Source organism: Euphorbia lathyris, chromosome 10, assembly GCF_963576675.1.
Source record: "Euphorbia lathyris chromosome 10, ddEupLath1.1, whole genome shotgun sequence".
Lineage (NCBI taxonomy): Eukaryota > Viridiplantae > Streptophyta > Magnoliopsida > Malpighiales > Euphorbiaceae > Euphorbia > Euphorbia lathyris.
In genome coordinates, this window is record NC_088919.1 from 45,899,044 (window position 1) to 45,913,840 (window position 14,797).

Sequence of the window (14,797 nt, forward strand, 5' to 3'; positions counted from 1 at the left end):
ACGAACAAATCAAAGGTGATGAGTTCAAAGAAGTGTTCGAGAGACTGCAAGACATCCAACGTCAAAGTATGTTTTACAGTACATAATCGAAAACTTCACAAATGTATCAAAGTTCAATTGAATGACGAACTTAGTTCTACAGTCCATCAAACCATAGTGCAAGTTTACCAGTAAATTGTTAGAACGGATAAAATAAGAACAATTAATTAAAAAAATTTATAATTATAAAAAGTGAATTAAATATTAAATGCATTATCCTCAATAACTAAATTTTTTTTTTTTGAAACTGAGGTGAATAATATTAATCAGAAAGGTTCAATACAGAGCTAAGAAACGAGGGAGGAAACAAAAGCCATTCTCCCCTGTTATTAAAGATAGATACTGCCCGTGCAAGGGCATGAGCCTTCGAATTGTGTATTCTACGAATAAAATGGACAGAACACCGAGGGATTTCCTTTAACAAGGAAATGCAGTCTTGGATCAGTAGGAAGAACGGGGACGTAGCGCTAGCAGCTTGTTCGATAGCCAGTACTACAACCTGTGCATCCATTTCGATCAGAACGCTGCGCCAATTACGGGCCTTAACCCATGACAGGCCTCACGTAGCGCAATTGCTTCCGCCATCGAAGCATCCACCCCGCCTTCGATTAAGCCATTCCTCGCTGCAATAAATCTGCCGCTGTCATCCCGCGTCAAGCACCCAAATCCCGCACAATGGTCAATCAGGAAGGTTGCCGCATCAACATTGATACGGACAAAGCCAGGGATCAACGGAACAGGCGTCCCCGAGCGTACCGACACTGCAGTATCAAAAGTGGCCAAAACTTGCTGTGCCTCTTTCCACGAGTCCAATAGCTGACAGGCTGTCGAGAATAACACCGAATCGGGAGCACTCCGGCCATTCCAGGTATGGTCGTTCCTGTTTTGCCAAATTCTCCAGCATAGCATGGCTGCCTGGGCTATTACCTGATCTGCTTCAGCAGCAACACAACACCAGAATTCATAAAAATTTGTGAACTCTGCCGCTCTATCACCAAATCGTGATCTTCTCCAGACCCGTCTCGCTTCCTCGCACCGGACCAAGGCATGAAAGCCGTCCTCTTCCCCATTACCACACAGCTGACATAGACCTGGCACCCCTACACGACGCAGCCACAGGGCCCTATGAGATGGCAGACAATCTGTTAGGACACGCCATATCAGGTCGCGGACCTTCGGCGGAATAGCTAACCGCCAGGTTTTATTCCAAATTTCATCCTCCAGCAGCTCATCAGCCCCTCTGTAGTTCCTTATCAGCATACGGTAACCACTTTTAACAGTATACAGTCCTTTTCGCTCCTCAGACCAGTACCAGCTATCGACAATTCGTCTTCTACTCAGTGGGATCTTCGCAATTAGCCTCTGATCCCCGACTGTAAACAGCCCAGCAATTAATCCCCAATCCCAGCATCCGTTATCAGTATCGATCAGATCTGAGACTTCCATAGCTTCCACTCCATCAATCCGGGGACTTTTAATAAACGGATCTGCAATATCAGGGAGCCATGGGTCATCCCAAATACGAGTTGTTACACCAGTACCAATTAGGCGATGAGAACCTTTCACCACGAGGTGTTGGCCAGCAAGTATACTCCGCCACACATAACTTGGGTTGGAGGAAAGAGATGCCTCTAGAAATGAACAGTCCGGGAAGTAGCAAGCTTTTAAGACCTGGGCAACCAACGACTGGGGATTTGATAAGAGCCTCCATCCTTGTTTTGCAAGTAGTGCAATGTTAAATTATCTGAGCTTCCGGAATCCCATGCCACCAAACTTTTTGGGAATACAAAGCCTATCCCATGACTTCCAGTGAATACTTTTCTTCCCATTCTCACCCAATCCCCACCAAAAGGAATTTAACATTCTTTCTAGCTTAGCACACATCATTTCAGGCATTAAGAACAAACTCATAGTGTAAGATGGGATCGCCTGTAATACAGATTTAATTATAACCTCCTTCCATGCTCTAGAAAGATATCGCGCCTTCCAGCTCCGTACCCTGCGGGTTATCATATCTTCAACATAACCAAATACCTCCGCTTTGCTTCGCCCTACAATGGACGGCAAACCAAGGTACTTATCAGGAATAGCAACAACAGATATCCCCAGAATGTCGCTGACATCATTACGATTTTGAGGTGGGCAATGTTTATTGAACGAGATGGATGACTTTGAGAAGTTAATCTGTTGCCCTGATGCAGCTTCATAATCAATCAGACATTGTTTAATGGCCCTTGATTCTGTAGTTGTAGCTTTAAAGAAGAAGTAACTGTCATCGGCAAAAAACAAATGTGAAATTGAGGGAGCAGATGGAGCCACTTTACAACCATGTAGTATACCTTGATCCTCAAGCTTTGACAGAGAGAGAGATAACCCCTCCGCACAGATTAGGAATATGTATGGGGAGATAGGGTCGCCCTGTCTAAGACTACGCTGAGGGAGAATAGGGCCCACGGAATGCCTGCCATTCACCACTATATATCTTGCTTTACTCACACACTGCATAATCAACTGGACCCACGCCTCGGAGAAGCCCAATTTTAGCATCATCCGCCTCAAAAAGTCCCATTCGACCCTGTCATACGCCTTCGACATGTCCAGTTTCAATGCTGCCACACCAGTTCTGCTCTGTGACTTCTTGTGAAGATAGTGGTTTACCTCATAAGCTAAGATGACATTATCTGAGATGAGCCTGCCAAGAATAAACGCACTTTGGGAGGGCGAGATAATGAGATGTAGGACAGTCTTCAACCTATTTGCCAGAATTTTACTGATCACTTTGTAAATTACATTACAGAGCGCTATAGGCCTCATGTCTGAAACACTCTCTGGTCTGCTCTTTTTCGGGATTAGCACGATGTTGGTTTCGTCAGGGAGTGAGCCTGAATTAAGCCAGGCAAGACACGAGCTCGTCACCTGTGGACCAACAACATCCCAATACTTCTGATAAAATCCCGGATTAAAGCCGTTAGGGCCAGGGCTTTTATCCGGATGCATGGAAAAGACAGCTGTCTTGACTTTCTCAGCAGTAAAAATACTAAGCAGGTCCTCATTATGGGTAGGAGATATTTTGCAAACTACATTATCAATTATTCTATCAGCCTGGCACCCATTAGAAGTAAATAAATTCTGGAAGTAATTCATGATAATAATATCCAAACCTGAGCCCCAATCATGTCAGGTGCCTGTGTCTGACCTTAGTCTGTCAATAGCGTTCTTCCTCCTCCTATTATTCGCAGCCGTATGGAAAAAACGGGTATTCCGATCTCTGTCTCGAAGCCAATGTTTTTTAGACCTCTGACGCCAGTAGCTTTCGTTCTAAGCAAGCAATCGGTCCAGCCTCACCCTGACCACCAACAACCTATTCTGCGAATCAATATCATAATTTTTCTTCCATCGTTCAATTTCCACCCGACACTAACGAAGTTGTTCACGGAACCTCAACCGAACCTGCTCGCCCCACACCAGCAGATTCTCTCCGCACAGTTGCTGTTTCTGCACTAGATCAGCATTTTCACTTCCATTCCAAGCCATCTGAACACGCTGCCGGCAATCAGGTTCGCCAAACCACGCGTTTTCAAATCGAAAACGGTGGTGCCAATCGGCCCTCAACTGTACTGGCGACAATAGCAGCGCCGAGTGATCTGAAGCGTGCGCTTCCTCGTTCGACACCTTAGCCTGCGAGAAACAGGTCTTCCAATGCGTATTGGCTAAAGCACGGTCCAATTTTTTCCTCAATACAATTCACAGTCCCACGGCTCTTCTCCCAGGTAAACGGGTGGCCAACCATATAAACTTCGGACAAATCACAGTCAATTAAGGCATCAGCAAAATTAGAAAGCAATTGATGAGGATACGGTCTACCTCCTCTTTTTTCATGATGAGCTAGGATATTGTTGAAATCCCCGATAATTACCCAAGGTAAATCCGATTGATTTTTAAGGGTTCTGAGAGTATTCCAGGATTCAAGCCGACGAGCTCTCTCAGGGAATCCATAGAAACCGGTTAATCGATACTCCGGCAAACCTTGAACAGTGATACGAGCATCAATATAATTATTTGAATACCCAAGAAGATTGACAGTCCCATTATTTTTCCAGAAAAAAGCTAAACCACCTCCACAGTTAATAGGATCAACAAAGAATAAACCGTCAAAATTCAGTCTGCGTTTTATTATCTCAATCTTATTTCTGTTACATTTAACTTCCATTAAGAAAACAAAGGATGGGCGAAACCTTGACACAAGGTCAAGTAGCATGCGAACTGACCGGCAGTTGCCCATACCCCGGCAGTTCCAACTTAAAGTACTCATGGCAGATGACGGACTGGCTTCGGGCCCACCTTAATGTTCGATGTTGGCAGTTTTGTATCTCCAGTGTTACCTAAGTCGCACTCCTTGAGATTATCCGAGAGGGGGTTATCCTTATTATCTGTCTTCTCACCCTTTCCTTGGCGCCGTCGCTTATTCTCACCAATCAACAGCTCCTCATCAGAAGTACCGGATTCAAACACTGAAACCTTTGCCGAAACAGAAGACTCAGCTGCCATCTTGTTTATCTTCCCCTGCAAACCTGTATTTTCGCCATTCTGGACAACAGCAATTTGCGCAGTAGGCGGAGCTGGTAATAGCCATTTTGATACCATAGGGGCCGTCAATCTGTGGGGGAGGGCACGAAGCGCGGTACTATATGGTCGCTCGGCCTGTTCTGGGGATGGGTGGTCAAGCAAAGTCGAACAATATTTATCAGCGTGGCCGATTAGACCACAGAAGAAGCAGAACGTGGGGAGGCGTTCATAGCGGAACTGTATCCATGAAAATTCACCCTCTGCCTTACCGATTTTCATCTTCCTTTTCAATGGGAGTAGCACATTCATAACAACACGGATTCTCATATACGAGTGCAGCTCACCCGTGAAATTTTTCTCATCAGATTCAATGAAACCCCCCAGGTAATTCCCAATGCTAACAGCCGCTGTTAGACGAGGTGCCGCGGCCTAATCTCCCTGGCGGACCGGGGGGTGGACACCTCATGGCGATGTAAGCGGTGATTGGCGCCGAAAGCAACCAATCGTGGAATCAAGCTGCTCGGCAGGACCGGAGCTCGGAGATATGGAAGAGTCGCCACCCACGAATGGGAAAATGAACACTGATCCCTTGCGGGAGACCGGTGTGGGTTCGGGAAACTTAGGTACGAGCCGAGAAGGCTAACTCCTTTCTGGAGAAAGGCTACTAGGCACCCCAACATCGCCCGGTTATGAACCACCGGCCTCCTACTCAGCATGTTAGGCGATAACGGACTAATCGTATACTTCTTTAAGTTTAAAATTCATTTGAAACCTTTTCTTTCTCTTTTTAGAAACCGTTTTGAGCATATATTATTGAAAAGAATCACCCATTTACACCAGTTTAATATTCATACAAAGAGAGGGGGGAAGAAAGAAGTGATTTAGTTACAACGTGATTTACATGTCGTGTTGCGTGTTAATTCTATGCTAACTTATTTCCCCAAAACGAATTTATTTTCATGGTTCGTACCTTAATCGCCGTTGGAACGATTTAGGTGCGTTTTAAAACCCCGTTTGATGAAGTTCACCCGAATTGCCGTTGGACGACTCGAGTGTTTGAAAGCGTTTGAGATAAAAACCTTTGATAAGAAAACGTGGTTAAACATACAAATCAATTTTATTTTGTACAAATCATTTAAGAAAACGATTCAAAACTTCATTATTTACAATGAAAACGATTTTAATTACAAGGTTCGCTTAATCCGTCGTTGGAACGGACTAAGGTTTTAAAGCGTGATGTTTTGGGAAACGATTTTGAAATGTCAAGAAAACACTATTTATTTACATTAGGAACTTCTAAAAACTCATTAGTTTAAATAATTAAATTGAAAACTCTTTTTGTGATTTATTTTCCCATTTTTCCTTAGTGGAACTACTTGTTATAATTATAATAATAAACATATTTAAATCAAAATTCACTCCCAAATAAAGCCCATTTGAAACATGGACCCCTAAATGGCCCAAAAGAATAAAGAAAATAATATAAGCATATATATATATATTTTAATCCAAAAAAGGAACATAAAAGGCAAATAAATGAAAATAGATTATATTATACTTATATGAAAATACTAAATATAATACATTTTTGCTTCAAATATGTAAGAATAGTAAATAAAACTCCTAGATAAGAAAATAACATTTATCCCCCAAAATAGTTTTATTTAATAATAACTAATATAGCCCAAATATCCCAAAACTATATATATACATAACTAATGTAATTTTAAATGTCAAAATAATATCTATTCATCCACTAATTAATCACTCCCAAAACACCCAAGTAAATATTCTTTTAAAATGAAATTCATTACCATTTAAGTAAAGGAAAAAAAAAATATATATATATACATATACTTATATTTAATGAAAAATGATATATAAACATTCTAAATAACTATAGGTACCAAATGTCTAAAAATAGTTTGAAAAGTATATATTACATAACTATATATATGTATACCAAGGATCAAAAACTTAAAAGTTGAGAAAGAGGGACTAAAACAACATTTTTTACATTCCAGCAGATTTACCGACGGAAAACCGTCGGTAAACAGCAATTAGTGACAGAAATGGCAAATTACAGCAGCACTCCAATTATTTCCAGATTTATTCAAAAGCTTTAAATTAAATCTAATTCAATCGTTTTGGATTTCCGAACTACCAAAAATGGATCATAGTCAATAACGGACGTTCCTAAAACGACGTTTTTATTTTAAAACGTTATTTGGAAATTCTTTAAATTACAACTTATAATTACAACGTCTTTAATACCCGAACTACCTTTTTATCGGATCACGGTTCGTATTGGGATATCAAAACGAGGTTTTTTTATTTTAAAACAAAACCAAATTTTATTCAATACGAGACAAAAATTAAATAAATACGCTAAATTAAATAAAACGTGGTAAAATAAATGAATAACTAAATAAATAAAAACTATAACATAAAAATAAATAGAAGAAGGAAATAAATAAAATAAAATAAAAGAGTCTAGTCCTCGGATAATACCTTAAATTCGGTATCTGACGGTCGGAGCCGATTGATTCCACGAGTCGTGATTTTCCGGTTTTTTGTGTTTTTTAGTAAAAATTTAACTTTGGGAAAATTTGGATTTTTTTGGGAAAAAAAATATTTTCTCCAAAAAATTGACTTTCTCTCTCTAAAAATGTTTAGAGTGAGAAAGCTCCAAAGAATCTCCCCCTCCTTCTTTAAATGCATGGGGATCCGTGCCTTTTATAGGCAAACGGGTCCCCGGACAAATGGACGACGCCCGAGTAAAATCGGGCGTCGCCCAAGGGGGTTGGGCGGCCGCCCAAAGCATGTTGGGCGGCCGCCCAACCTTGCGTTGGGCGAGCGCCCAACGCGAGGTTGGGCGTGCGCGCCCAACTGCCGTTGGGCGTCCGCCCGACGCGGTTGGGCGCTCGCCCAACAGCCGCCGGGGCGCGTCTCGCGCCGCCGGACGTGCACGCCCCCTGCGGTCGTCGAGCTCACGTTCCGCGCCGTCGGGCGTCCACGCGTCGTGACCGCCGAACGTGTGTTCCGTGCTGCCGGGCGCACACGCCCCGTGGCCAATGAGCGCGCGCCTCGCTCTGCCAAGCTCGTGCATTGCCCGGACGTCGAGCGCGTGCTATTCCTGGTTGGATGCGTGCGTCCGACGGGCGTCGAGCGCGCGCTTTGCATCGTCGAGCGGGTGTCCGACTGTCGTCGAACGCGCGCCGGCCGCCGCTAAGTACTCGCACCATGCCGCTAAGCATTCGCGAGCCATCCAATCAACAACAGCGACCCACCGTAACTTATTTATTTTATTATTTTTTTTCGAAACTTCCGGAATCAATCGCTTCCACCGTCTTGTTTTCAGGTTTTCGTCACAGGTCCTCCGACTCGGTGTCTACAGCCGCATTAACAGACATGAAACCCAGTGGCAAGTCATGGACCTGTACCCAAAATTCCGCCATTCATAAGGGCTCATCAATCCCCATATCACAGTCTTCCAGACGTTTCGTTAGGAGCATGTTCTGTTTGAATGTCCACGGGCCACCTTGCACCACACGACTCCTTTCCAAGGGATGGAAAAAGTCGAACCGAAACAGATTAGAGCCTAGCACTTCTACGAACAGTCCCCGTGCAGGCCGCCATAAATCGGCCATGTTATTTTTCATAAAGGGTATCTTGACAGGGCGATCAGTGAGGAAACGACCCAGCAGGCTCCACGATGGGGGCTTCGTGTGATTCGGTTCAACGTCCGCATGAACCACAAGTTCTGAATTCTGCTCCTCTGCAAGGGTGATTCGAGCGGCTTGATCCAGTATGGAATCCATGTTTAGGGCAAAGGGTAAGATACGTGGGATGATGGTATGATTGTGGCTGCGGAATCATGGAAGACGGCAGTAAACGACAAACCCTAGGGACACTCGTCAAAAGCGAGACATTCTTACTCGTGATTATGAGGTATATCAATAACTAAAAATTTAAGATTTCGTTATTTGTGATGAAAAAAAAAAAGATTTCATTATTTGTTACGTGTAGCCTAATTTTTTTTATTAAAATTAGTAAAATGAGAATTTATTGGATCTTGTTTTAGTTGATGTTAAAAGAAAAAAAAAAAGCCTCTTCATTACTGACGCGTGTCCTATCAGTATTTCCCTCCTCTACACTCTATTCTCTCCTTCCTTTTTGAACTTTCTCACGTCAACATTTTCCCGAGAAACAAACACGAAAAACAGATTCAAACTCTCCAGTCTCCACCGGCGAGATCTACACTACTATGGGCCATCCGCCACTCAGAGCCGTCACTCTCACCCACGTACGGTACCAAAAAGGAGACCAATTAGGCCATTTCCTAGCTTGGATTTCGCTAATTCCAGTCTTCATAAGCCTCGGTGGATTCGTCTGCCATTTCATTTTCCGACGCGAGCTTCAGGGCATGTTCTTCGCTATCGGCCTAATTATTGCTCAATTCATCAGCGAAACGATAAAGAAATCCGTCCAGCAAGCCCGTCCTGAGACATGTATCCTCCTCGAGATGTGCGATTCTCACGGTTGGCCGTCGAGCCATTCTCAGTATATGTTCTTCTTCGCTACTTACTTCACTCTCTTGACCTTTAAAGGAATTGCGTTAACAGAGGTTAAAAACAAGTGGGCGGCGAGTTTTTTGCCTTGGGTATTGGCGGTTTTGACGATGTATTCGAGGGTCTATTTGGGTTATCATACGGTGGGGCAAGTGTATGCCGGTGCTATTATGGGGACTTTGCTTGGATCGTTGTGGTTTTGGTTTGTGAATTATCGGTTGTTTTATATTTTTCCGATGATCGAAGAGAGCGCGTTTGGGAGGATGTTTTATGTGAAGGATACTTCGCATATAAAGAATGTATTGGAATTTGAGTACGAGAATGCGAGAAAAGCTAGGAGGGAAATGGCTGCCAAATCCAATTGATCATATACTGGTGAGTTTCCATTTTCAATCTTCATCTGTATTTATTGCAGAAATTGTTTATTGTTTCACTGAATCTAATTCGATAATTTGATCCGATAATTAGCTTCTAATTGTGCCTCTTACAGTCTGTAGAATCATAATTTAGTTGAATTTTTAATGGTAAGCCACTGAATTAAGAAAAAATAGGTACAATCACTGAATAAGTTAAGCAGTCTGTGATTTTAACTAAAGATGAATTTTCCAATGTCTGATCAACTATCTAGTTTGCAGTGGTTATCTTTTTGGAATTTGGAGCAGGTTACCCAGTTCTATTGTTCAAGTGATATGAGTTCTAAATAGAAATTATGCATACTATTGTTCATTATCATAAAATGATAACAAGAAATTCTAACCAAAAAAATAAAATAAAATAAGAAATCACTGGCTAAGAGGTAGAGTAGAGAACAACTGAGTATGAACCAGTTCAAGATTGATGTTTCCATGAGAAGCATATACCCTATAAAATGGCAATGGGGGCGTTAATGAATCGAATCCCACATCGGAAATGGAATGGAAGTGATTGAGCTGTATTAGTAAATTATGTTTTCAATACATGTAACGCTTTTAAAACCATGACGCTCAAGGAATGTGACCTTGTCTAAAGCTGACAATATCTACATGGTATTGGACCATGTTGTTACAATAAATGCTTCTATATGTATTGAAAACATGCCTTACTAATATAGCATAGTCATTCCTTCTCCATTTCCGACGTAGAATTCAATTTATTCATGCCCCCATCGTATCCCCCTAGTGTTGCTCAGGCTTCCTATAGCCGCGTCACTCCCTCATAACCGGGTACCAGGGTCATTACACTTTGGTTCTTGAATGCCTGCCTTCAGTCATAAATTACCTATTGGACCATGTTGTTACAATAGGAACGTGACTTTAAAACGCTTCTATAGCACATTGACATTCATTCATTCTCCATTTCCAATGTAGAATCCAATTTATTCATGCCCCCATCGTTATCCCACACTCCTTGCTGAGGCTTCCTATCCCAGCGCCTCTCCCTCATAACCGGGCACCAGGGTCGGTACACTTCCTATGTTATGTGCCCGCAAATAGGATCTCGTCACAGGTCTGTTCACCGGAAAATTCCTTCGAATTCCCTTGTTGCTCCTGTTCTTCGTAGAACCTATTTTGAAAACTCGATAGCGATTTGTGAGAGATCGCTAAAACTCCCTGTATCAATTTCTGATTTAAAATTCTCGATGATCTTTATCGATAGAAAATCCCCTTTTATAAAGAGGTACAATGATTCCTAATGATTCCTAAACACCTAAAGTATCCTTAGCCAAAAGGATCCTACCACAATTAGGATTCTACTACAACTAGGATTCTACCAAAATTAAAAAGATAAAAGCCTAATAAATACTACCAGCAAATAGATGCAAACTGACCTAAATAATAAGCATAAAATAATAAACATTAAATAATAAAAGACTCCTAAATTTTAAAGACTCTTAAATAAATAAAAAACCCTAAATAATATAACCTAAAATAAGACAACCGTAACATGTCATCCCTCTTCGACCAGAGCTTGTCCGCAAGCTCGAATTTAGGAAGGAAATCATATTTGTCATCCTCCTTCATCCTCCATTTCGTCCATCAAAAGGCAGAAGAGTTTCTTACACTTATGTCTTGGTGAGTAAAGTTCATCACAATTAAAACATAGCCCTCGAGCCCTGCGGTCTGCCATTTCAATTTGGGACAGCCTTTTGATTGGAGGCGGAGTGTTGTTACTCGTGTTTGATGTTGTTGAGGTGTTACTGGCACAAGTCTTTTGATCGATGACTGTGGTTTGAATCGAGGGTGATGACTTGAGCCCCTTTGAGACTACCCATGAAGAAGTGGTCTGCCCCATGCTTAATCCTTGGCTGATTAACAACTTTCTCTCAAAAGCCCTGGCAAAATTCATGGCAGTAACAAGATTTGGAGGATTTTGCATCTCCACATCCATCCTTAAGGTTTCAGATAATCCAGCAGTAAAGAAGTCTACTTGTTGCTCAGCCCTCACCGACACAGCCCTTGCCAGAAGGGTCTGAAACTGTTCTTGGTACTCTTCCACGGTTCCCGTTTGTCGGAGGTTAGTTAATTCACCTAATGGATTACTGCTCAATGGTGGCCCAAAACGCAGTAAACAATAGGACTTGAACTGATCCCAAGTGAGTCCGGACTCCTCTTGTTCGAGTCGGTAGTACCATAATTGTGCTTCTCCCGTCATGTGAAAGGCAGCTAACCCTACCTTCTCTCTTCCGTCTGTATTTTGATTGCTGAAAAATTGCTCACAGCGGTACAACCACCCTAAAGGATCCTCCTTTCCATTGTAAGAGGGAAACTGAAGTCGGGTATATTTTGGAACGGTGTTTGAATTTCGGTGACCTGTTGTCTCTGATCCTTTGCTCCCAGTTGCAGCTCCACCTTCAGGCTCCTTTCCCTTTCCCAAAAGGTGTAACTCCAACATACGTTGGATTCCTTTCATGCCTTCTTTTAACTCTCGCAACTCGTGGCTAAATTTTTTTTCAGATTCGGTTAGCCGGCGATCCAGATCCTGAACCTTGGCCGTCCATTGCTCAAAATCACCCATGACGATAGGCTCTGATACCAATTTGTTATGTGCCCGCGAATAGGATCTCGTCACAGGTCTGTTCACCGGAAAATTCCTTCGAATTCCCTTGTTGCTCCTGTTCTTCGTAGAACCTATTTTGAAAACTCGATAGCGATTTGTGAGAGATCGCTAAAACTCCCTGTATCAATTTCTGATTTAAAATTCTCGATGATCTTTATCGATAGAAAATCCCCTTTTATAAAGAGGTACAATGATTCCTAATGATTCCTAAACACCTAAAGTATCCTTAGCCAAAAGGATCCTACCACAATTAGGATTCTACTACAACTAGGATTCTACCAAAATTAAAAAGATAAAAGCCTAATAAATACTACCAGCAAATAGACGCAAACTGACCTAAATAATAAGCATAAAATAATAAACATTAAATAATAAAAGACTCCTAAATTTTAAAGACTCTTAAATAAATAAAAAACCCTAAATAATATAACCTAAAATAAGACAACCGTAACATCCTATTTTCATAAGAATGGTTCTTTTCTCAGCATTGGGCTGAATTTAGCCATTAACCATTCATTTGAGTCTTAGCTGATTATTTTCATCTGTCTATATTTAATTGTCTTTTTCAAAGGCATATTAGATAGCAGGTGTGTCTCAGATGCTTCTCTTCAAGAGGCGTGCGCCTAAGCACGCCACACCTTTATGAGCCTATTGCCTTGCTGGAGGCGTGCCTAGGCACAATTTTATATGCCAGACAGTTTTTTTTTCCAAGTAATAAAAGTGGTTGCTTCAATCTCAACCCTTCAATGTTGAAGATGATGATAGTGTGGTGATGACTTTGTCGAGTGATGAATATATACTATGGAGACTTTAGGCTTGATAAAAAGTAGTTATTAGACTATTAGTTAATTAACTTAAGATTTGTTGAACTTTAGTGTTTAAATTTAGAATCTATTATTATGAATTATGATTATGGAATGGAAGAGTTAATAGTTCATTTTTTAATTTATTTCATGTTAGAATTATGATTAAGATTATGAATAATTGGATATGATTTAGTATTTGACTATTTTTTGTACATATGGTTTGATATATATGTTATTTTAGTTCCTTCAGGAACACGCCTGTGTCTTGCGCCTTAGTGCGCCTCGCATCTTTGGCAACTATGCCTTAATGTGTATATTGATTGTAGAAACTGCTTTTGTCTCCATTTTGCAGGCGAGCCCCAAATCTGCATTTTTAGGATCTTGTTCTCCTGTATTGGTAATATCATCATGAAAACCACAACTTGTGTTTAATTTACCATGTATGGAAATGGTAGCTGGAGGAGTTTAGATTTTAGCGACGGAATCATGATTTGTCACACGCTTTAGTGCTGAAAATTGTTACAGGAAACATTAATCTCTTAACAATAAATGTTTAGCAATGTTTGTAAAGGGGCAGATTCTTTTGTGGTGAGACAAATAGAATCTGTTTACTGAAATATTCTATGATACATTTTCCAGATTTGGATGGTTTAAGCAGATGATTTGTTCTGGAATTTCATGTTCTATTTTGTGGTGTTTTTGAAAGATAAATCACATGCCGGACAGATTGTATCATATACAGTATCGTCCAAACAACAGATTATGTTAATGTTCTGTTTCGAAGTCTCCAAATTTGAGGGATGTTGTGTTAACTTTGAGGAGCGACCGGAATTTTTATAGATTGCATATTGATCTATCGGAAATTGCTTTCAAGGAAGTTTCATTTTCATGTCACAATCTTTCAATTTGATAAGTTGTTCTTTCTAATTACTCTTTTGTTTCCAACAATATTGATGCATGAAAAAGTTGATATGTGGCATCTGTTAAAAATTGTATGTGGCGTCTGTTAACAGCTTGGCTGCCTACAATATCTAATCTATCATATAGGCATAGCGGTCTTGCTAAACTCTGTCCAATTTGTGATCATGTTGGTGAAGATTAAAGTGATGCATTTCTTGAGCATTTAACGGTTATTCTCTGCTTGGGGGATATTTTTTTGGTGATAATCGAATGGAGGCAATTGGAGAGGTTAAAGACTAGTTGGGTAATATGTTGTTATTAGTTTCGCCAATTAAGTTTGCAGAGATAGCAATGTTTATTTGGATGATATGGAGAAATCGAAACGCGTCGGTATAGGAAAATAAACGGCTACAACCAGCCCAAATAGTCACACCTGTCAGGCGGGAGCATAGTTTTAAAAGTCGAAAGGCGAGTCAAGGCGACAAGGGCAAAAAATCGCCTTGAGGCGAGGCGACGGCCTTTCGCACGTGAGGCGACAAAAAATAGAAAATCAAATAAAATTAAATTAACTCAATAAAAACTATTAGTACTTAAGGATAGTTTAATTTCTAAACTTATAAACCAAATTAACTTAAAGTCTAATAATAAAGTGCTAATTCTTAAATCCAAATAGCATAATATCAAGCATCTTTATCCCCCAAATCCAACTCCTCATCAAGATCTATATCCCCATCAAGTTCTTCCACTTCATCATCCTTATATTCTTCTTCTTCATCATCTTCAACCCGATACTCATCATCATCTTCATCCTCATCATGGACCTCATCTCTAACAACTTGAGGAGGATTGGCTTTTGACCGGGAAGAGTTTCCTCTAACG

At 41.0% G+C, this 14,797-nt stretch overlaps 1 protein-coding gene across 1 annotated transcript; it reads left to right on the forward strand.

The window, feature by feature from the left end:
- The first annotated feature begins 8,732 nt into the window (after positions 1 to 8,732).
- On the forward strand, positions 8,733 to 13,692 carry LOC136209573 (lipid phosphate phosphatase gamma). Its single transcript, XM_066001072.1, has 2 exons — positions 8,733 to 9,551; positions 13,371 to 13,692. The coding sequence occupies exon 1, from the start codon at positions 8,873 to 8,875 to the stop codon at positions 9,539 to 9,541; it is 669 nt and encodes a 222-aa protein (XP_065857144.1). The 5' UTR covers positions 8,733 to 8,872; the 3' UTR covers positions 9,542 to 9,551; positions 13,371 to 13,692.
- The last annotated feature ends 1,105 nt before the right edge of the window (positions 13,693 to 14,797 follow it).